Source organism: Cynocephalus volans, chromosome 14 (assembly GCF_027409185.1).
Source record: "Cynocephalus volans isolate mCynVol1 chromosome 14, mCynVol1.pri, whole genome shotgun sequence".
NCBI classification, from domain to species: domain Eukaryota; kingdom Metazoa; phylum Chordata; class Mammalia; order Dermoptera; family Cynocephalidae; genus Cynocephalus; species Cynocephalus volans.
In genome coordinates, this window is record NC_084473.1 from 51,250,655 (window position 1) to 51,272,424 (window position 21,770).

The 21,770-nt window shown below is 43.1% G+C and overlaps 1 protein-coding gene across 4 annotated transcripts in view; it reads left to right on the plus strand.

The window, feature by feature from the left end:
- Positions 1-21,770, plus strand: part of SPTBN1 (spectrin beta, non-erythrocytic 1) — a 182,886-nt gene that overhangs the window by 115,248 nt on the left and 45,868 nt on the right. For all 4 annotated transcript variants that reach the window (XM_063077840.1, XM_063077843.1, XM_063077841.1 and 1 more), the window contains exons 3-7: positions 3,383-3,534; positions 13,258-13,431; positions 16,943-17,034; positions 18,296-18,376; positions 18,746-18,861. In XM_063077840.1, coding sequence (XP_062933910.1) covers positions 3,383-3,534; positions 13,258-13,431; positions 16,943-17,034; positions 18,296-18,376; positions 18,746-18,861 — 615 coding nt within the window. The remainder of the gene's footprint in view (positions 1-3,382; positions 3,535-13,257; positions 13,432-16,942; positions 17,035-18,295; positions 18,377-18,745; positions 18,862-21,770) is intronic.

The window sequence follows — 21,770 nt, forward strand, 5'->3', positions numbered from 1 at the left end:
GGCAAAGAGAATGGTGAATAAATTGAACCCCAACCCAGGTGTTCCACTCTGGGCATTGCAGTCTGGCACACTATAAATGCCAGCTCTAATCATTATAAGCCCAGAGTGTTTAAACCAGAGTTTCTCAACTCAGGCACAGCTGACATGTTTTGCCAGATAATTTTTTGTTGTGGAGGGCTACCCTGTGTACTGCAGGATGTTTAGCAGCACCCTTGGCCTCTACTCACTAGATGGCAGGAGCACCTACCCCCCAACCCCCAGTCATGACCATCAAAAATGTCTGCAGGCATTGCTATATGTCCCCTACAGGGCAGAATCTGGTGGGGAACCTCTGATCTAAAGAACCAAATCAAGGTGCAGCCTTTTCACAGAACTGGAAGCCAACTTGCTTCCTTATGCCGCTCCCACCTCCTCACACAGCTCAGGCCTAGTGACAGCAGCTTGGGCTTGGAAACACTCCTGTGGGCTGTCTTCCATTGCCTGTGCCAAGGGCCTCCTGCTGCCTGCTCCTCCTCAGGCATCTGGCCTATCTGCCTATCTCTCCTGGCCTTGCTGGGTGGGGAGTGCAGGGGTGATGTCATTGTGCCTTCCTAGGAAGGGTGGAACAAAGGACTGAGCCCCCAGGGACACTCAGCCTCATCCTCAGCTGGGCCACTGGGTAGATTTTTTTCTCTCCTCCTTCCTTCTTTGGAACTGTTTGTTCACCAAGTGCTCCGTTGTAAGAGGACATGCTAGCTGGCTGGGCTTTGAGTGTCTCTGTTGAGTCTGTTTCCTCCTCATCGTGTTATAAGGGTGTTGATTCTGGTCCCTGGATGGAATCTTCCATGCCTTCTCCAGTGTGGTAGTGTGAGCCTGAGGAACTTAGACCCTGTGTGATTTTTCTAGCACTTTTAGGATTTTTCTAGCACCCTTGCACTGCCTGGAGCCTAATCCTGAAGCAGGGTGGGACTTGGGGTGCAGGAAGAGGGGGGCACGAAAGCAAACTCTCTTTACTTCTGTTTTGCTTTTTAACTTTTCTTTCTCCTCTTTCCTCCCTTCTTCTTTGAGTTTCTGAGGACCACGGCAGCCCTGGGGAGCCCTCCTTGCACACGTTTGTTTTGTTTCAGTTCCATTCTCTCTGCTCCCTCCCGTGACCTCTCTATATTTGCCTCTTGGGGAGGAGGGTTGAGATTGGGCTATAACTCTTTAGGACAGGGCGCTGAGGGAGTGCACTTACGGTGGTTGAAAGCAAACCCTTGGAATTTCCTAGTAAAGGAAACTGTTAATTCAGAACCTGAAAGAAGCTGGGAGTGTTCCTTTAATGTGAGATTCACCCAAAGGAGTGACAGTTGGCTGAGGAACACATCTTGTGCTTGTTTATTTAGAAATACTTTAATCCAAGCAGGTTTTCATTTTGACCATGCTCCCTTGATAAGGCTGGGTGTGGCGGTGACTTTGAGCCCCAAGCCCTTTATTAACAGCCTAGGACACTCATCAAGGGCTTTACTAAAGACATTTTACAATTCCAGTATAGCACACAAAGGGTATTATCATTTTCAGAAAATGAATTGTCCCTAAAAACATCTGAACCAGGAGTTACTTGCCTCCTCGATAGAAGCCATCTGTGAAATGGACCTAGTAGAGGCTTAATGAGTCTATATACTCTGCTCTAGACCTGTTCTTTCAAAACAGCCAAGCTTAGGCCAGAAAATACAGCTCCCTGTGCCACTGTAATAAAGTTACCTTCCATCATGATGATTGCGTGATTAATAATGCATGTGCTGTCTTCTGTGTGACCTATCATGATGTTGTTAGTGCAGCTCCTTTTTCAGTCTTTTTCTCCTTCCATCAATCCTGTCCTTTTTTTAAAAAAATCCTTTGTTTCTGGTTGGCCCTTGTCCCTGGGAAGGGCCTTCTTTCTGTCTGGATGGGCTGGCCCTTTAGGGAAAGACTGGACCTCGAGGAGCTGCTGACTGCAGCCGGCGGGCGGGTGTCTTGGCAGGTGCCCTGGCTGGCTCGTCTGCCAGGTTGGCAGCAGTAAAAGCTCATCCAGTGTCATTTCTGCCTCATTGCCAACCTGGGGTGGTGTTGACAGAGAGCAAGCCGTGGGCATACTTTTCCAGGATACTGGGCTGTTTGCTGTCCCTCTGGCCAGTCTGGGAACCCAGTACTCCCCAGGCCACCAGGCACATGCCCCATCAGCAAGGGTGGCTTTTTAGTTGTTACCTAATGACTTTGAAATATATAAGAAATTGTTGGGTGCTCTGCTCCTTTTTTGTAGATTTATGCATAAATATCTTTATGGGTTTAGATTCACCCTGGAATGAGTAGGTCTTGGGTTCTTTGGTGCAAATTCTTGCTGGTAGAACTAGAAGTGGGGTGTGTAACTGGCAGAAGGGTAGCTCTGTAGAGAACAGAGTCTGGGAGTATACTGAGTAGGACCAGGGCACATTCTGTGGATGTTTGTTGACATTCTGCATTTAGAACGTTCTATGGAGGCAAGAAGTTTGGAAGCCTATTTGTTCACTATATGAAGCCAGTTCTGGGCAGATTTGTCTAGAATTTTATGCTTTGAATTGGACAGAATTTGATCACTGAGACTTAGAAAATGTAATACTGTTTTCTGGATGACTTGAATGTACGACTGCTGTACTTTAGACCATAAACCAGCAGTTACCTTTTCACTGAATGGTCAAAGTGTAGAGATGATAGTTGTCCACTCAGTTTATAGAAGAAGACATTGAATCCAGTTACACAGGATGTTTTTGTTGGAACCCCAGGCCCAGGCCCTGCTCTCCCGATTCCCCACCTGATCTCTGAACTCTACCATGTTGCCTCCATCTTCTCTATTATTCACGGTGTGTGTGTGGCTGAGCCGGTGGAGGGGTCATTGCAAATTCAGGTAATGAGTGCATTTATCTTGTCAGATGTTACCTGATTCTTTGTACGTGAGGGAAGCAGATCCCACCTGTCTCCTGAGCTTTTCTATCCCACACCTTTTCACATACTGTGTGCTTCCCCCACACTCACCTTTTGGAGGAATAATAGCTATAACATGTACGTTAGAAGCTTTACCAATCAAATGTTGTCATATTAGGCAGGACTGCAGAGGACCCTGTTGTGATCTACTGTGTCATGCTACCTCTTCAGCAAAGGTGGGAGAAGAGGAAATGAAAGGAAGCAAAGGATTCTGCTGACACATGCCTAGGGGCTCACATGTTCAAGGATTACATGATTCCTGTATTCTCAGAGAGATGACCGTGGTTAAGAGGAGCTAAGTAGGTTTCACTGGAGTTGAGTTTTACTGATCCTCCTTTGGCTGGGGTCCTGTGGCCCCACTGGCATGGACCTGCTGGTGCTGGCGCTGTGGTTGGTGGTAAAGCGAGCTCTCTTCTGCTTGCAGATGAGCGTGAAGCTGTGCAGAAGAAGACCTTCACCAAGTGGGTCAACTCCCACCTCGCCCGAGTGTCCTGCCGGATCACAGACCTCTACACTGACCTTCGAGATGGCCGGATGCTCATCAAGCTGCTGGAGGTCCTCTCCGGAGAGAGGCTGGTAAGTGGCGATGTTATTAAGTGTCTTGCACTGTGTGGGGGGGGAATATTTTTGAAAAATCAAGTATGGATTTGTATCCTGTTGAATTCTGCAATGAATGATTGATATTTTTGAGAAGGAGAATCTTGATGAGTGAGGGGAGTGTTTTCGGGAAGGCTCCAGTGTCACATTTCTAGCTTGGGTGACGTTCTTGAACTATAATAAAGAGCCTCATTCTTGTAATTTGCAAGGTCACTTGCTACCTTTGGTCAGAAAGATCTTGGCTGGTGTCCCTGTTAAAACAGGACACGTTGATGGAAATTGAAGGGCCAGGCTTGGGTGCTGGCTCCAAGATGACTCTGTATCCCACACAAGGTAATGGAATGATTTCTAAATTTATGCCTTATTGATTCTTTGGAAAATCTCAGCTGCCATCTTAAGGTGGCAGGAAAGGAATTCAGTGGTCTATGACACTTTTTTTCTTGCCTGCACACTTTTTATTTTGGGGGTAGAGGGAGAGGCTGGTGTTTTGCTGTGTCCTTGGGAACAAAGCTTCTAATGAACTCACCCTGCCTTTCCTGTCAGGAAAGTTGTCACCTACAGTGAAAATGTTATCCCCTTTCTGTTTCCTAGAGCTGCTGCAGCCCTCTGATATGACTTTTGTTTATGCACCTTAAACCGAAGAAGCTTAAACCAGTCACTGTGACTGACCCAGCAGGTTCTGTCTCTCCTTGGTTTGAAGGTGGATGCTGTACTCTACCAGAGCACATGCAGTTCCGTAGGTGGTAGTGGGGCCAAGCCAGAAGCTGACGCCCAGGGATAGAGCCTACATCTGTAGTGACATCACCGGGAAAATATGATGCTGGCGGTTGGCGGGGCTGCCAGGAAGCCTTATTTTTAACTTGATCTCCACCCTGTAACTTGACAGCTGCAGAGGGCCTTTATTCAGACCAACCCACAAACTTCTGACCGCAGGCAAGGGGCTATGGTGTACCTTGCCTATTACCAGCTCACAGACAGAATTGCCTCTGAGCCTGAGTGAAAGTGGAAAGAATATTCTTACTCCCTGCCCTTCTTTTCAAGAACAGAGAGCTCTAAAAAAATGGTGAAGCCTCATCTCATCCATAGTGAGTTTTGTCCACGTTCTTTGTTCCCTGAGCACGCAGGTCTTTTTTTTTTTTTTTTTTTTTTTTTATAAAGATGACCGGTAAGGAGATCTTAACCCTTGGCTTGGTGTTGTCTGCACCATGCTCAGCCAATGAGCATACCGGCCATCCCTATATAGGATACAAACCCGTGGCCTTGGTGTTATCAGCACCACACTCGCACTCTCCCGAGTGAGCCACGGGGCCGGCCCTAGCATGCAGGTCTTGTTGCCTCATTTTCTGTGGGAGTTTGTGGGCCAAAGTAGACAAATAAAGAAGGTCTCTGGTCAAAACTATGATGGCTACAAGAAGGCAGATGAGTTTTGGTGTGGAGGTACAAGAAGGTGGTTGGTTTTGGTGTGGGGGTAGGAGCAGTGGGCCCATGTGGGGAAGGCAGATAGGCCATTTATTGCATTTTGATTTGGGTTTTTTTTGAAGTAAGTCTTGTTTGAGAACTTAGGCTAGAATTATTGTGATATGCAGTTTCAAATATAATTTTGTTAACCAGACCATTTTTCCTTTTTCTCTACCTCTGAACCTTTTTTTTTTTTTTTGCCTCTTAATGTTAGTATGATTGTTTATTGATTTTCATTTTTTTGAATGCTCTTTTGAAAGTAGCCAAAAAATCATTAAAGGTCATGTGTATAGGAATTAGTTTGAAAATTTATTTTTGTTCCAGGAGGATCCAATCTTCTAGGCTATAGGGAGTAAGTTGTTCACCTTTGAAAACCCGTAATTATTTTATACCAAGAAAGGTTATGTCCTTGATAATGTCTACGTAGTAAATGGGATCAGGCCCATTGCTCTTTATTCTGAACAGGGCAACAAAAATACTAGTAGGGAGGAAAAAAACATTCAGCAAAGCATAATTATTAGTTGTATGTGAATACCTCCCACTCCTCTCTGTTTGCTGTTAGCAATAAAATTTTTTTGGTGGTGACCCAAGACCTAGGCTAGTAGGGATGAAGAAGAAGGAAGGTGAGATGGCCACCATTTCCTACCTCTCAGGCAGTCAGTGTCAGAAATGTTGTTTTGCGGTGATATAGTAGTTTGTAAGACCTCAAGTGCCTTAACTAATTTTATTATCCATTTATCACAGCCGTCCTGGATTACAGGTTGTGCAGTTCGAGAGACCACCTCCATGAGTGCTTGCTGCAAAGGGTCCTTGCATATTCTGATTCCAAAACTAATGAGGTAGTTAGAGCTTCCAGGCCTGGGTAAATTAATGTCCCCAGTTAAGTGTGTCATCAGATAAGATCCAGTCAGCTCTGGGCTTTCTGCACCAATGATCAGAACTCTGGGTAACATAAACATCTGCATTCTATCTGGAGCCATGTCTCAGTCGGCCAGCGTTTAGCCCCAGCCCTTTCCCCAGCTTGGCAGTAGATAGTAGATAAGTGTTTGAGGGACTAGATTATCCAAATTTACTTTATTAATAGATCCCTAGAGCCAGTTCCTTCACAGAGGAGAAAATGTGATTTTTTTTCTTTTTAAACCAGGTAAAGTTCAAAGAAACGTTAATTTAATGATTTAGACTATTCCACCCTAACTCTACCCTGGATTTTGGCTCCATAGAATTTGAGTTAAATTTGAGCAGGTTTTAGGTAGGCATTTGAGTTATTAAGGAACTTGATTTTGATCTACTCAGGAATATCAGAAGGTGGCAGTCTCCCTCTCTGGTCGTGGCCTAGGCAGGATCTGTGTCCAGAAGTGTCCACCCTGTCTCTGCTTCAGGAATGTCAGCTCATGGAGCAATGAGAAAATGGTGGGGCTAAGCCTGGACGCTGTTGCTAATTGAGATGGGACTGATGAGAAGGAAGACCATTACTTTCCATTATCTTATCTGAAATCACTATGGACTATTCCTCTTCATAAAGGTCTCACTTTGAAATTCTCTTAAAAATATCGACCCTTTTTACTTTAACATCAGATTGACAGGTAAAAGTTTGAGCACAGAACTTGTGCCATTCACTTTGTAATTGGACCTAGATCTCAAGGCCAGACTGGAACGGGATTTGAGGGGTGAAGGTTTGTTGCGCAGCAGCACTGACATTTGGAGGGAGTGGCCCCTGGCGTAATGGTGAGGTTACACCCACAGGTCATAATCCGGGTAGAAGCTTACCTGTGCCTGCCACCTTCTTTCCCTTCGTGGGCTCCACAGTGGAGAGCGATTCTACATGGCCAGTTTTTTCTGCCTTGCTCCTGCCAGACTGGGCCCTCGCCTCTGACCACAATAGAGCGAGGTTTTCCAGAAACCTCTGCCCTCCTCCAGCCCCCGCCATTTCCAGCCATATATATCACTTGTTTTTGCTTGCCTGTTGTTTTCTGATATTCTGTTTTATTACCCTAATAATCAGTGTAGTGTATTGAATTATGTCCCCACAAAACTCACTGAAGCTTAATTGTGTCCCCCAAGCTTTATGTATTAGAAACTTAGCCCCCATTGTGACTATTAAGAGGGTGGGAAATCCTATTATGGTTATTGGAAGGTGGAACCTTGAAGAGGTGATTGGGTTGTAGGACCATGCCACAGTGAATGGATTAAAAGTGGTGGTCAGGGGCGTGGTTCTGAGGGTTTTAAAAGAGGGGAGAGTCTGTCTCTCTTGCTCTGTCTGCTCTCTCTGCTTCCACCATCGTGCAATGTGAGACCCCCGGGCCACTGTTGCCACCACCAGATAGACTTTGAACTTCCCAGCCTCAGAAACTGTAAGCAATAAATTTCGTTTTCTTGATAAATCACCCAGTTCAGTGTACTTTGTTATAGCAACACAAAACATACTAATACAGTCGGTCTCTAAGAAGAGAAAGCTACTAAAAAGTGATTTTTTTTTTTTTTTTTTTGGTCCACTGTTAATTCCCAAACAGGCTGAGCTAGGTGGAGAAGATAGATTTACCATGAGATTTGTTAAGCCTTAAATCCCACGTTGAACTGCCCTGAGCGAGTTTTTTCATAAAGTCTTTGTTAAGAGAACCATAATGGCATGTATTATTTGTTGAGATAGGGTTTTGTGGACTGGCCACAGGACCTAGCTGTTTTAAAAAATATCATTTGTATGGGAGAGTTTACTTTTGTTCTAAAAATCCACCCACAGAAGAATTCACCCTTTAAATTGATTGCACAAATGTGAAAAGTGAAATAATAGTCATAGGTCCCTATGATAAAGTGCTGGACGAATGGTTACAGAGCCCTAGAAGAAGAAATGAGCCCTCTAGATGAAGTGTCAGGAAACCTTAGTGGGTGGGTGGGGTTCAGGGGGAGAGGTTCAGATGTAGATAGCCAAAGAACATTGGGGTCAGCTCTGGGGAAAGGTGGGTGAAAGCTCATGGTTAGGACTAAGTGAAGAGAGTGTTTGACTCTTGCGGGGGCAGGTTTCCTGGCTGAATTGGAGTTTGGTTTTTGAAGGGAGCAATGATGTATGTATGTATGGATTTTACTGTTTACAGAGTATTGTCACACACCTTATCTCATTTAGTTCTGACAGTCTAATGAAGTGGGCAACTTATTATCACCTTGACTTTATAGAAGAAATAGGCAGAGTTACCAGTGACTTGCCCAGGACCAGTACTGCTAGTATACGTGTTGTAACTTGGACTGTAACCCACCCTCCTGTCTGTTGGGCCCCTCCTTTCCCACTGTGTCCTTGAGAGTGGTCCCAACCAGGAAGGAGACAGGCAGGAATTAATGGGACATGGTATGTAGGGAGGAACCTGAGGACTAGTGTGAAATGAGTTTGGCTTTATAGCACATTAGAAGAGATTTTGGAATTAGTGCATTTGTTTTCTCTGTTCCACCTCTAGGCTCTGACAGAAACACTGCCATTGTGATTATTCCATAGTTCTGCAAATCCTGGTGCCCCACAGAGTATAACTGACTCAAACTCAAGGCTGGGTGGGCAGCTGGGGCAAAGCTGAGGACCTGGGAGGGACCATCGAGCTCCCTCATTCCTTTCTAAGAGCTTTGGATCCACGCAATGGGGTTGCCCAATGCCACACTGCTTCTCGGAGGCAGGGTTTGGACTAGCTGCTCTAATAAGCAATTAGAATTATGTTTTCAGGTCCTAGAGGTGGTTATTTACCTCCATAATTCCCTTTCCTCCTTTGGAGTTAGAAGGAAGATGGGTCTGAGATAGAGGTGTGGTTGGTAAACATGGGGGACTAGAAGGGACCTTGGAAAAGGGAAACAGGAAAAGCGCCTGTGAAGAAAACACAGGAACATAGATCATAGTGTGGGAGGGGAAGGGAAGCTTGTTAAAATGATTTAAAGAGGGATCAGTAAAAATAGGCATTTTCTCAGAGGAACTGCCTTCCCACCTGCACAGCTCCCGTGATATTGCATCACGTGAGTCTGGTATCAATCCTTGTCTCCACTTTAATGGCATTTTAGACTATCCATCAGAAGTGATACACAGGGCAGAAATGCACATGTTGCCATGGGAACAAGCCCATGTCACACTGGGAATCAATCTAGCAATAATTAGCAGAGGCAAGACAGAGAGCGCTCCTTTCCTTGGCAGAATTGGCACTCTTGGGGCGAGGCTTCAGAAAGTGTTTATTACTGAGAGATGCGCCCCTCCCCTGGTTCCATTGTGTTTAGTTTTTCCATTGTTATCCCCTCTTCCTTTTCAGAAGATGAAGTTCAGTAATATAAAAATAGCTCTTTAAAAAAATGTAAACCGTCTACCAGATGGGAGCTGAGTCTCCTTCCTATCACATGGAATGTGTGCCACTCTTCATTGTATTCTGGGTTCCTGGTGTGGTATAAAGAGAATGATCTTTGGAGTCCTGGCTCACCACATACTATAACTGACTGGACAGATCCCTTCATCTCTCTGAGCCAGGGTGTCCTCACCTGTAAAATGACAACAATAGTAATTATTATAATACAGGGGTATTGTGAGGATTAAATGTGATCACAGCTATAAACCACCTAACAGAGGGAGATGAACATACAGTAGTTGCTCAGTAAATGACAGCCAAGAATTTTTAAATCTCGGGAGCTATGCAGTGTATATGACGAGTGTTTCTATGTATAGCTCTGTGAGATCATTATCACCTCTTGAAATTAATCAGTCTTGTAGAGTACTGTGCCTTAAAACATTTCAGAAGTGCTGTTTGAAGCAAATAGAACTACAAAATGTAGGCGTTGGGTATACTTGAGTTTTAGTCTTGCTTGTTACCCTCTCTCATATTGTGGCATTAGTAGGTCATTTAACCTCACCGTGTCTTGTTTATTCCTTTGTTTTAAAGGGGTTAATATTCCACTCAAGATGAGTGAGCTTCAAATAAGATGAAGTATGGGAAAGTGTTTTGAAAAATATAAAGATAGTAATGAGGTGATAAAGCAAATCCCCTAATAACTTTTACTGCACAATAGTTTGCCTATTTTGAATTACTAGCTACATAGCAGTAATAATAATGTTTATTTAAAATATCTCTGCAAATCGTGCTTTTCAGACTTATTTCCTAAAAATCTTTGAATTAAAGAGTTCTTGTTAATGTATAGTGGTCCCAAAGGTTAAGGTTTGGGTGTTTTCACATCCTCTTTCCATCTCCATCCCATCCATCTTGGGATACCACCCACCACACTTTTCTCTACCAATTTTTCTTTTCTCTCTAGTCCAGAATTTAATTTGGGGTATCAGGATTAGAATAGTAATGATGGCATTGCTATACTTGGGTACATTCTCCAGTGGTTTTAAATTTGCCTTTCAATTGATGTATGTCAACTTTTCTGGTTCTTACTGGGAGAATTCTAGACCCTAAACATTCTTATCTACAGAGAGGTATGGCCCAAGTAGTATAGGGAGAAGGGAGAGTCTCCTTTTTTGTTTTAAGTAGAATTTTTGGGAGGAAGAGGAGAGCACCACAATGATTAGTTTACCGTTTCATTTATATGGCAGTCCTGTAAGATAATTGTCAATATTGTCCCCATTTTATAGATAAACAGGTGGGAAGTAAAGTACTAATTTGCTAGAAAGTGGGGAAATTGTAACTTGAACTTGCACATCTTAACATCAGAATCGTTATTTTGTACACCAGATTGCCCAACAAAAAGCATGTTGTATAAATCTGGTTTGCTCATGTTTGATGTTTTAAAAGATCGAAAGGCCAAGAGCAGTGGAAAATTTTTTTAAAACAAAGCACAGAACTTTAGAGGAAGAAATGCAGAGCATCACCCTTCCCCCCGAGATCTTGGCTTGATTTTTTGGAGAAATGCAAAAAAAAATTTTTTTTGTTTTTTCTGACAGTTTTCTATTTCTTCTGGCTTTTTGGTGGGGTTTGTTTGTTAATCATTTGGAGTAGTGTGGTCCTTGGCCAGGAGAGGTTTGTTTGCCATCTTTGTTTCTGTCCCTTTGACTCATGCTCGAGTGTTTCTGACGGCTGGTGCCCACTGGATACCTGAGTTGCATTCCCTTGAAGTGAACCATCCCTAGCTCATCTGGCATGGCCAGTCAGCTCAACATGGGGTCCCTGTGATGTAGCAGCCTGTAGGAAAGCATTTGGACCCCTGTCACCACCCTTCCCCCATAACCCTTGTACTCCGTATTCATTTGGAAACACACACATGTTCCACTTGAGATTTTGAAGAGAGAGAGGCTTGGAATGTCTCCTACATGTTTCCTGTTTGTGAGAGATTTTGAAAGGACCACTTTCTCTACTGCATTCATTTGAATATAAGTCATATTTCAATTGGATATTTGCAGTCAAGGTTTTCAGGATAAAGTCTGAAAGAACATGGGTATGTTATGCCAGATGGAGCCTGGGAGGGGCAGCACCTGGCCGCATTTCCCCCACGAGGCCAGCTCATAGCACACACCAAGTCCATCCGCAGGTGTTCAGTTCACTGTGCACATGCCCTGTGCTCAGAACTGAGCTAGAGACTGCTGAGAAAATAGAAGTATAAAGTATCATCTCTGTTTTGAGCAATAAGAGCAATATATGAAATAACAGCAGAAATACAAGGCACTGGTTAGTTCCTGAGCTCTGAGGTCCAGACCATCACTGTGTAGAGTTGTGAGACTGGAATGGTTAGAAATGTCTCCAAGAAGGAAAGACATGCCTTGACCTGAGCCTTCGAAGGTGGGCAGGGTGTGGTGAATTGTCCAAGGAGACACTGGGGAGCAAGGATGGAGGCCACCAAGTCACCCAGGCTGAGAACATTCTAACAGGCAGGCTGTGTGTGTCCTGACAGTGTCTTCGTGAGATGATGATATCTGCCTGAAGTGTACCCAGCCTCTACTTGGGGGAGTGATGGGAAATAGAGAGGAGGGCAGGCAGGGGATGGCATGAACTTGGTCTTGGCACAGTAGAAAATAGAGACCCATGGAAAATTTTGTATATGTATATCTATACAGTTGGCCCTCCATATATTTGCATCTATGTAGTCAACCAACCATGGATCAAAAATATTTGGGAAAAAAACTGCATCTGTATTGAACATGTACAGACTTTTTCCTTGTTATTCCCAAAATAATACAGTATAAATGCATATTTACATAGCATTTACATTGTATTAGGTATTATAAGTAATCTAGAGATGATTTAAAATATACGGAAGGATGTCCATATTTTGTATGTAAATACTACGCCATTTTATTTAAGGTACTTAATCCTCCATGGGTTTTGGTAGAGTTTGAGCATCCCTAATTCAAAAATCCAAAATCCTCCAATGAGCAAGCATTTCCTTTGAGTGTCATGTCAGTGCCCAAAAAAGTTTCAGGTTTTGGAGCATTTTGGATTAGGGATGTTCAACCAGTATTCTGCAAATATTCCAAAATCCAAAATCTGAAACACTTCTGGTCCCAAGCATTTTGGATAAGGGTCACTTGACCTTTATTTGCTGGAGGTCCTGGAACCAGTCCCCCAAGGATACCAGGGGATGATTTTGTGTGTGCATGTTATCTTTTGCTTTATTTAAAATGTTCACCGTCCGAGGTCCTTTTTTAGATTTTGGCATAATTTGATAAATAGAAGAAATATTTGGAGTATTCACATTAGACTACTCATATATATATATATATATATTTTTTTTTTTTTTTTTTTTAGTTTTTTCTTTCTTTTTAATATAACACCCTTTTACTTAGCTCCCTTCCCCATTTCCCTCACAAAATCACCACTTGGAAGTTTTCCTGATTTGACAGTATGTCCCCTATTTTCATTTTGAGCCAGCCTTAGGAAGTGACACCAGTAGGTGGCAAATATATTTTTATGTTTAAAGCAACCAGAAAATCCTCACAGGTGTTTTGTCATGCATCTATCTGCAAGATTGTATGGATAGCGGCAGCAGTGCTGAAATTATGTATGAAAATTGGGTTCTTTTTTCTCTAAACTTCCAGTTTCTACACTCATTTGTAAACTGTGTAGCTTCAGCGATTAAACAAATCTCTGAAGAGTAATCAGTTAACATCTGCTAAGTAAACTTTTCTAAGGCTGTTAGATAAATGTTGTTCTGGGACTGAAAGAGCACACATGTTCTTTAATGTCTTGGTTCGGGTGGAAGAGTGCTGCACGATGGGCATGTGTGACTCTTGGGGCAGTCCATGGACCCATCTCTGCCCTGTTGGATGATCTGTTTCCACCTCTGCTCTCTCTTTTCTAGCCTAAACCCACCAAGGGGCGAATGCGCATCCACTGTCTGGAGAATGTAGACAAGGCCCTTCAGTTCCTGAAGGAGCAGAGAGTCCATCTTGAGAACATGGGGTCCCATGACATCGTGGATGGGAACCATCGGCTGACCCTCGGCCTTATCTGGACCATCATCCTGCGCTTCCAGGTAAGGGACTTGGCCCAGGGATGCTGATGATGGTCAGTACTTAGGCCGATCTCCAGGTATGAGCCTCCTGGTGGAGCTGGCCTCCCGTTCTGGAGGGACCAGAAAGAGCAGGTTGAAACTGCATTTCAGAGCCAGGTATGCGAAGGGCTGTGTCACATGCAGCCCTCAGCACTGAGTGCTGCCCTGTGGGCATGTGGCAGCTACCACATCCTCCTTCAGTTTTACTACCCCAACTGTCTTGGCTATCCTGTCACATATGTCTCAGTGGCATGAGGGTTTCCAGGCTGCATCCCAGCCCACCACTTCACTAGCACCTCCTCTAAATGTCTGGTCTCTGTGGCCCAGCATCCGGAGCAAAGGTGTACGGATGCGGCTAGTGCTGGGTTACAGTACTGAACTGTCTGCATTTCACGTTGTGGCACATGTGATAGAATATCTTTAGGAGGAGCTGTTTAGAGTTATGGCATGTGTGTGGGCGCCTTTCACCTCCTCATTCTCCTTTGGATGTGAGGAGGTGGTTTTCAGGGGGAAAGTGCAAAAGCATTATGTTTGTTTGAATTGATAATTTTATGGGTTTTGTTATACTTAGGGGGGAAGATTCTAAGTATAGAAATGTTTTAAGCCAGAAGGTACTCTCAAGGTCATTTTGTTCAATTCCTTCACTTTATGAGGAAACTGAGGACCCAGAGAAGTTTGGAGCCTTGCCCAGGATTACACAGCCAGTCATGGCTGCAGTGGGTACTGCTGACCTCTTAACGGGTAGAGCTCAGCATTTCAGGACTGTGAAGCACCTCTGGCATGACTACCGATTCTTTCTCCAGCTGCATGTTTCATGCGCGTGCTTTTCAATTAAAATTTGAAATGCAGGAACAACTTCTTACCACAGTGTCAGGTGACTCTGCTAACAAATATCCTAACAGTCCTGTCTCCTTGGTGACTGTGTTCTCTGTGCCTTTCCTTCCTGTTCTGCCCCATGGATAAAAATCTGATTGATTTTTCTGAGTAAATAAAAACCTCATACAAAAAGGGAAAAAGAAAAATGAAATTATAGCTCTCTTTGCTTTCTTATTGAAACTCTGAAATCAGCCTGTGGCCAAGCCCTTTTCCTTCTCATTTCCCCTAGGATTGGGCTTGAGTTTACGGTGTTTGGGGTGGGGTGGGAAAGGGGAAGGTGGAGGTAGGGGACCAAAATGGAGTTACAGAAAGAAACGACCCCCTGACTGGCAGGGCCCCAAACCTGGCTGATCGTCTGATGCCTCTGGGAAAGATGCTTAATAATTCAGATTCCCAGGGCCCAGCCCCAGTGGTTCTAATTAAGTGGGTCTGAGGATGTTGAAGACGCACTGTTAATGGAGTTAATTACAACAATCAGGACATTTTTTTTCAGACATAACTCTTAGTATAGTCGTCTGTCGTTTAGTTGTGAATGATTTGAAAAAGGAGTGAATGCTGTAAAATTCACCAATTATTGCTGTCGTGTCTTTTGCCAACAGAGATGAAATTAGCAGGACACTCCTCAAGCTTCACCACAGTCTCATAGAGTACAACATTCTATTTCTGTTGCCTTTGGCTTGTAGTAATCAGAGCATGGAAGGGTGTCCTGATCATGACCTCTTTGACAGCGGGTTAGTGTTCATGTCAGGGAGCTGGTGCTTACAGCTCTTTCCAGGATTCTCAATATGAATTGGGTTGAGTCACTGACTAATTAACTTCCTGCCAGCTTGCCTTTTTCTATACTGCAACCCGTAAATGCTAAAGCATGCTTTCTCCCTTTCCTTTGAGGCAAGAGGCATAGGCTTCTGTTGTTACTGCATGGCCTGCAGAGTTGGTATCTTACATGACTCAGTTTCCTCCAGCGACTTTATCAAATCATCACCTGTTCCACAAATATTTATTGATTCCAATGATCCAAAGCCCAGGTCATGTTCTGTTTCCCCAGTGAAGCTTCCCCACTTGTCTACAAAGATCTTTCCTTTCCCCTAGCTCCTGAATGTATAGTCTTGTCTCAAGTTTCCAGCTTGTGCGTGTGTTTTCCCCATAGCTCCCTGGACGTGAGCTGCCCTGTGCTTGTGTAGTGAGCGGTGTCCATTAAATACTGATGGTGACACCTAGGTTTTATGCTGCTGTTCCTTTAAAAGATCATGAGAGAAACTGAAATGAAAGTCTTTGAGTTTGCCTAATCTAAGCAGGTAGCTGTCTTCATTTCAGAAAGTCATATAGATTGTTTCTATGAGCAAATCTGGAAACAGATAGCGTTCTTCACATAGAAGCATAGGAAAGCTGACAATATTTTATGCATAAAGTTCCAGCCTACCTGGTGTAACCGTATCCCTCCTTGAGTTATTCTTTCACTTTCACTTTCTGCACATGAGCTAATGATCCTAATAATGGAGATTGGAATTTGTGCAAACTCACACTTCACATTTTTACCACAGTTAGAAATGGAGAACTTTTTTAAAAGTGTAGTTGTTTCAATTCTTAAGTATTTTTCCTAGTTGAAAATTTCTAACTTTATAATCTTATGTTTATATATTTTGTCCTCCTCCTGTTTTTTTCAGAAAGAATTCTGGGAAGTATTGTAGATTGAATGGGGAGAGGTTGACAGGGGCAGGGCAGGGAAGCTTGGAATGGTGAGAGCTGGAAGGTCCACTCCCACCCCATTCCAGTTTATTATATGAAAGGAAACTAACGACAAAAAGAGATTTGGAGCATGTGTCTAAAATCACACAACTGGTAGCTGGCTCCCAATCCAAGAACCTAATGCTTATGGGTACTTAATGTGAGCTCAGCAATTCATATTCTTTATCTCATTGAAATGGATAACATGCTGTGAGGTGTAGCTACTCTTATTGTTGCCATCTCTCAGATGGGGAAGCTGAGACACTCGCCCAAAGACACATGGCAGGTGGTGGGGCCTGGATTCAGACCCGGGCAATGTTCTGGTCTTATGTTCTGGCCAATGTTACAGGCCTTATGTGTAACATTGAAAATATGCTCCCTGTGAGGGGCTTACAAATGCAGGCACAGAGTTTAAGCAAACTCTGTCTCTGAGAGTTTGGGGGAGCTTTCAGGAAATGTTGCACACAGTGTCTTCATCAGTGAAGGTGGCACCCTGGTGTGAAAAATGGTTATGAAAACCAACTTAATATTTTGCTGGTGTCCAATGAGTTTCCGGGTATGTACTCTATGGACTCACCGTGTTAGCTTGCAGTTGGAAAGGTGGGCTAGCTTGGGGGCTGAAATGACCTCTAACAGGTGCTGGGAAGTCATGCAGGTAGCCCATCTTCCTTTCAGCCTTATTTCTGTTCCAAGTAGCAAACCTGATTCTGGTCGGTTTTTCTGAGGTGAGCCCTGACTGCAGGAAGCAGTTTTCATTGACCCTCGGAGTAGATAATCTCCAAGGCGGGGCTTTGACTAAAGTTCACTCTATGTACATGCAGACCTGTTCTTCACTGGCTCTTGTTAGGCAGCCAACCCATCTATTCATCTTATATTTCTTTGTAAATCCTAGATCCAGGATATCAGTGTGGAAACTGAGGACAACAAAGAGAAGAAGTCTGCCAAGGATGCCTTGCTGTTGTGGTGCCAGATGAAGACGGCCGGGTGAGCGGAGCTCAGAGTGTATTGGGGCTGCTGCTTCCAGGACTGAGTTCCACCGTAGTCATCACTTAGGAGGTGTTGACAAGTATCTTTTCCACTGCTTCCACTGAGAAGGCTTGTTAACGTCGAAGCAGTTGCCATGTTGACATTTCAGCTAGCTCTTGGAATGGAAGTTCTGATTTATATTTTGGACTTGTCATGTCTCTGCAGTCAGTTTTGTTCCTTTATGAGAGCACTTCAAAAAGTTCATGGAAAGATTCATATTATCTTTTAATTATATTTTTCCCCGAACTTTTTGAGGTACACTTACTTCTAAGGAAGCTGCAGAGAGCATTATATTTTGAATTTTAAAACCCTGGAAACATTTTTAGGAATCACACCCCTGATATTTTAAAAGTGCAGTTGTGGATTTTCTCCTCCCTTTAACTTCTCTGTTTGGGGGAGCTTCGCACTGTATACTCAAGAGAAATCCATATACATTATCTGTCTCCATTTTCCTTCCTTTTTTTCTCTCATTGAAATTTTTGTGAAGATGTTTTTTAGAGAACTGCATCTATTTTGTTGCTCATTGAAGTAGTCAACGTTCAACTGATGCTAAACCTTTAAAATTCCCATCAAACTGGTTTAGGGTCATAAGTACTTCCTGAGATAAGGGGGTCAAGTCAGGTATAAACCTTTAGTCAACCACAGATATGAAGTTATTAGTATCGATATGGTATAGAATAGCTGATTTATGGGGGTAAGTTTCAAACATAGGAAAGCTTTTCAGGGAAGTACTTGTTTTACAAAACTTTGTTCAATTAAGTGACATGAGGGAAAAAGAAAGCTGGGTATCACTTGAACAGGTAGTCCCATCTACTTCCTGTGCCAGAGTAATGTGTGAATTTGGATCTCAGTGACTCCAGATGCTGCTATCTTTGTAGGTGGAGTAGAAAGCCAGTGGAAGTAAAGAGGCCTCAGAGGTATCCAGACTATGGTCACTTTTTCCCAAGTAAGAGTAGTGTTTTAAACTTGGGACACAGTTCACGTCTTTTGTGAGACTGAATTAACAAACAAGAAAAGCCACGTGGGTGTATATTTTATTTTTATTTGATAACAGCTGAAATTGAGGGGATATTTGCTCTGACTTGACTGTTCTTATTGATATTCATGGCCTTAGATTTTTGTGTTTACAGACTTTTTTTTAACACTGCATTTAGCAAAAGTATTAAACCTTTATTTGGTAATTCTGTTGCTTTTTTCTCTTGTGCTTTGACCTTGGCAGATACCCTAATGTCAACATTCACAATTTTACCACTAGCTGGAGAGATGGCATGGCCTTCAATGCACTGATACACAAACACCGGTAAGTCTGTAGAAATCATGCTAACAATTGTGGGATAGAATGTTGCCATTTTTCTACAGCAGGTCTTGGGTGACTTGATCTTCACATCCATTGCCTTAAATATATACCACGGTAAAAATTCCTGTATTCTATTCCCGAGGGAAATACAGGAGAATATGTAAATTCTCCTAAACGAAATAAAGTTCTGTTCTCTTAAATTTTGAAGTGTTTGTTTAAAAATCATGTTTTATCACTTGATGATTATATCACTTCATAGAGTTTTACTCCACTAAGTGGTTATTTTAACATTTTTGGAGCAATAATCGTGTCTCGGTGGTCACGTGATTTATGTTGGAACTGATTTTCATTATGTTTCACTGTTCTACATAGGCCTGACCTGATAGATTTTGACAAACTGAAGAAATCCAATGCACACTACAATCTACAGAATGCATTTAACCTGGCAGAGCAGCACCTTGGCCTCACTAAACTGTTGGACCCCGAAGGTAAGGACTTAAGAGATAAAAGGGACTTTCTGCATCTCTAGTATCAAAAGGTTAATATAAAATCTATTTTGTGTTTTGTTTGTACAGTGTGTTTTGGGTATTATCAAAGAAAGAGTAGCTTAATTTGGGTTATGGGAATTACTTGAAGATTTGTGGAAAGAGTGACATTCAAAAAGGCCTTGAAAGATGAGAATGATCTAAACACAGTCTAAAGGAGAGGGCATGTTGGGCAGAGACATGTTGGGAATGGTGTATAAGGTAATAGCAGGGATACCACTAGAAAGGTGGCAGGAGGCCCTGCAGGCTAAAACCTTTAGAGGTTGTTCAGCAGTCAGTGGGGGTTCATTGTAGGTTCTTAGCAGCTGTGCTCTAAGTATAGAACCTGGCATAGGCCCTCAGTGAAGCTTACTGACTGACATTCATCTGGAGGTAGCAAGCTGGATGGTTTGGGATGGGTGGAGACTGGAGGCAGGGGCTTAGGAAGCTGTGCAGTGTTTGCTTCTAAGCAAGGAAGAGCTTAAATGTGGAAGGTGCATTCTGGAAAGGGGAATGTGGGTGGAAGAAGGAATAGCACTCACAGTCCTTTCGTATGGCTGACTGCTTGGAGGCTGACTGCATCCCCTTTCCAAATGGAACCCATCTCCTTACTCTGGGTGCCTACAGCAGGACCCTGAAGCCTGACTGCAGGTGACATAGAGCACACCTGTGTAGGGCAGTCCCCCAGGTGATAACTCCCTTGCTTAACAGAATCCTAGATTCTAGGCTTCATGTCAACATGAAGCACTCATAGGAACTTTTCCTAATTTTGAGAAGCATTTAAAATATAAGAGGACTTGTTTGTAGTGCTGAAGGTTTTATAGATCCTCTCAACTGTGAACAAATATTAGAGAGAGAGAGAAAATGAGTGTATGTGAGTGAAAGTTTAAAGTTCTTATAAATATAGAACAGGAAGTTTAACTCCCCAAGGGCAGACTGAAGTCATGAGGCTGCCAGGCCTGCTGCTTGCTGTTTTACAGTGCATCAGATTCACTGATATGCTCACTACAGGAAGCTGAGGTAAAATTATCTTTGTGCTAACCCATTAAATGATTTCTCAATATAAATAGAAAACTAAAATTCCTTAGGTTGTGATAAATCTTTGTGCTTAAGCCCTACCTTGCTATGGGAAGGCACTTTTCCTTAGCCCTAGTTCTTTGTGCTTTGATGAAGAATCTTTTTTTCCCTATCAAACTGACAAATTTTTTTATTAAGTTGCTCATTAGTTAATCTTTCTAATCACCACCCAGTGTAGAAAGAGGATTGATGTTCCCCAGATCACAAGACAAGCAGCTGAAAAAGGCAGCTGATGCCACTTGTCCTGCGAGTTTGATCTTGATTATTGTTTGTCCTTAGCTATTATTAGTTGTCCAGTGTCCTGAAGTGCATCAGTTCAGATATACTTATAGAGAAGTTAAAAAACTTTTCCTGCTGACACCTTCCAGTTATGTCGACATTTTTCGTTCATTAAACTGCATATGAGAGTGGCATGTTTTTCTGGCTGTCCTCCAATTTTCTTTCCATCAGGCACACCTTGAGAGGGCTGAGCAGATGCAGGAGCCCTAGGGTGGGAACAGTAGCTGTGTTTCTGGCCTTTGCTGCCCTTGACTGCCTTGGTGAGCTTGGGCAGGGAGTGTCCCACCCCTGTGCCTTGGTGTCCTCATATCTAAAGTAAGAGAAACAATGTTGCTTCGCACAAGGCCGTTGGGAAGGTAGAAATGAAGCTGTATGTATGAATGCATATTGAGAAAGAGCCTGATATATTTGTTAAGAGGTATCCTGTGTATTCTTTTCTCAGTCTGTCTTGAATTGAGTGCTCCACTCAGTATTGCTATAACTCAAAGACTTGCCATTCTCATTCAATTGCTCCCTCTCTTAATCAATATTTTTAGAGCACCAACTTTGTGCAGGACAGCACGCTATAGGAAATTGGGGAGTGGAGTGACATAAGGACTTACCAAGACAGTGTTCTTACCATTGGGGACTGAGTCTTGCAAGGCATAATAAAACATGCATAAATAATTATAATACCAACAGAAAGTGCACTGTGTGTACATATAAATGAAGTTCTAAGGGAACAGAGGAGGGAGTTAGTAATTGCAGCTGTTCAGGTCAGAAACGATTGTGTTAGGACGGTAACTTTTGAGCTGGACCTTGAAGAATAGAAAGAAAGTGGTGGGGCGAGGAAGGTCATTTCAGGCAAAGAGAAGTTGTGAGTAAAAGGAGGCGGATTGTGGGAGCAAATGAGGAAAGGTGAATGGGCAAGTTTGGTTCAGATACGTAGTACCTGAGAAGAAGGAGTAGGCTGTAGAATTAGAAATGTCTAGAGCGATGCTTGGCACTTAGAGGAAGCCTGATAAATATTTGAGGAATGGATGGATGGAAAGAAGGGAGGAAAAGTTACAGCTGGATAGATTCTAGGGGACTAAGGGGCTTATACTTTATTTTTCAGATTTCAGGGCCCTTTTGAGTAATTTTGAACCAGAAGGAAATATATTCATAGCGCTGCTTCTGGAAGATCAATCTGGGAACACTGTGTGAAGTGGATTGGGTGGTAGGGAAACCCAGAGAGGAAACCATTGTTTCAGGTCTGGTTATGCAACCAGGAGGGTCTGAACCATGAGTGACGATAAGGATTCCATGAATGGATATCCAGACTCAGACTCAGTGACTAACTGGACATGAGTAATGGGGAAACAAAGATGTCCACAGGCTTGAGTGACTCGGGGGAGATTCTGATGCTATCGGTAGAGATGAGGACTCAAGAAGCACAAACCCAGTTTTGGGAGGAGGGGCGGGGAGATGAGCATGGTGTGTCTGTAGATGCATTTTATGAATATCCATATAATTAATCAGTGAGGCACTACACTCTC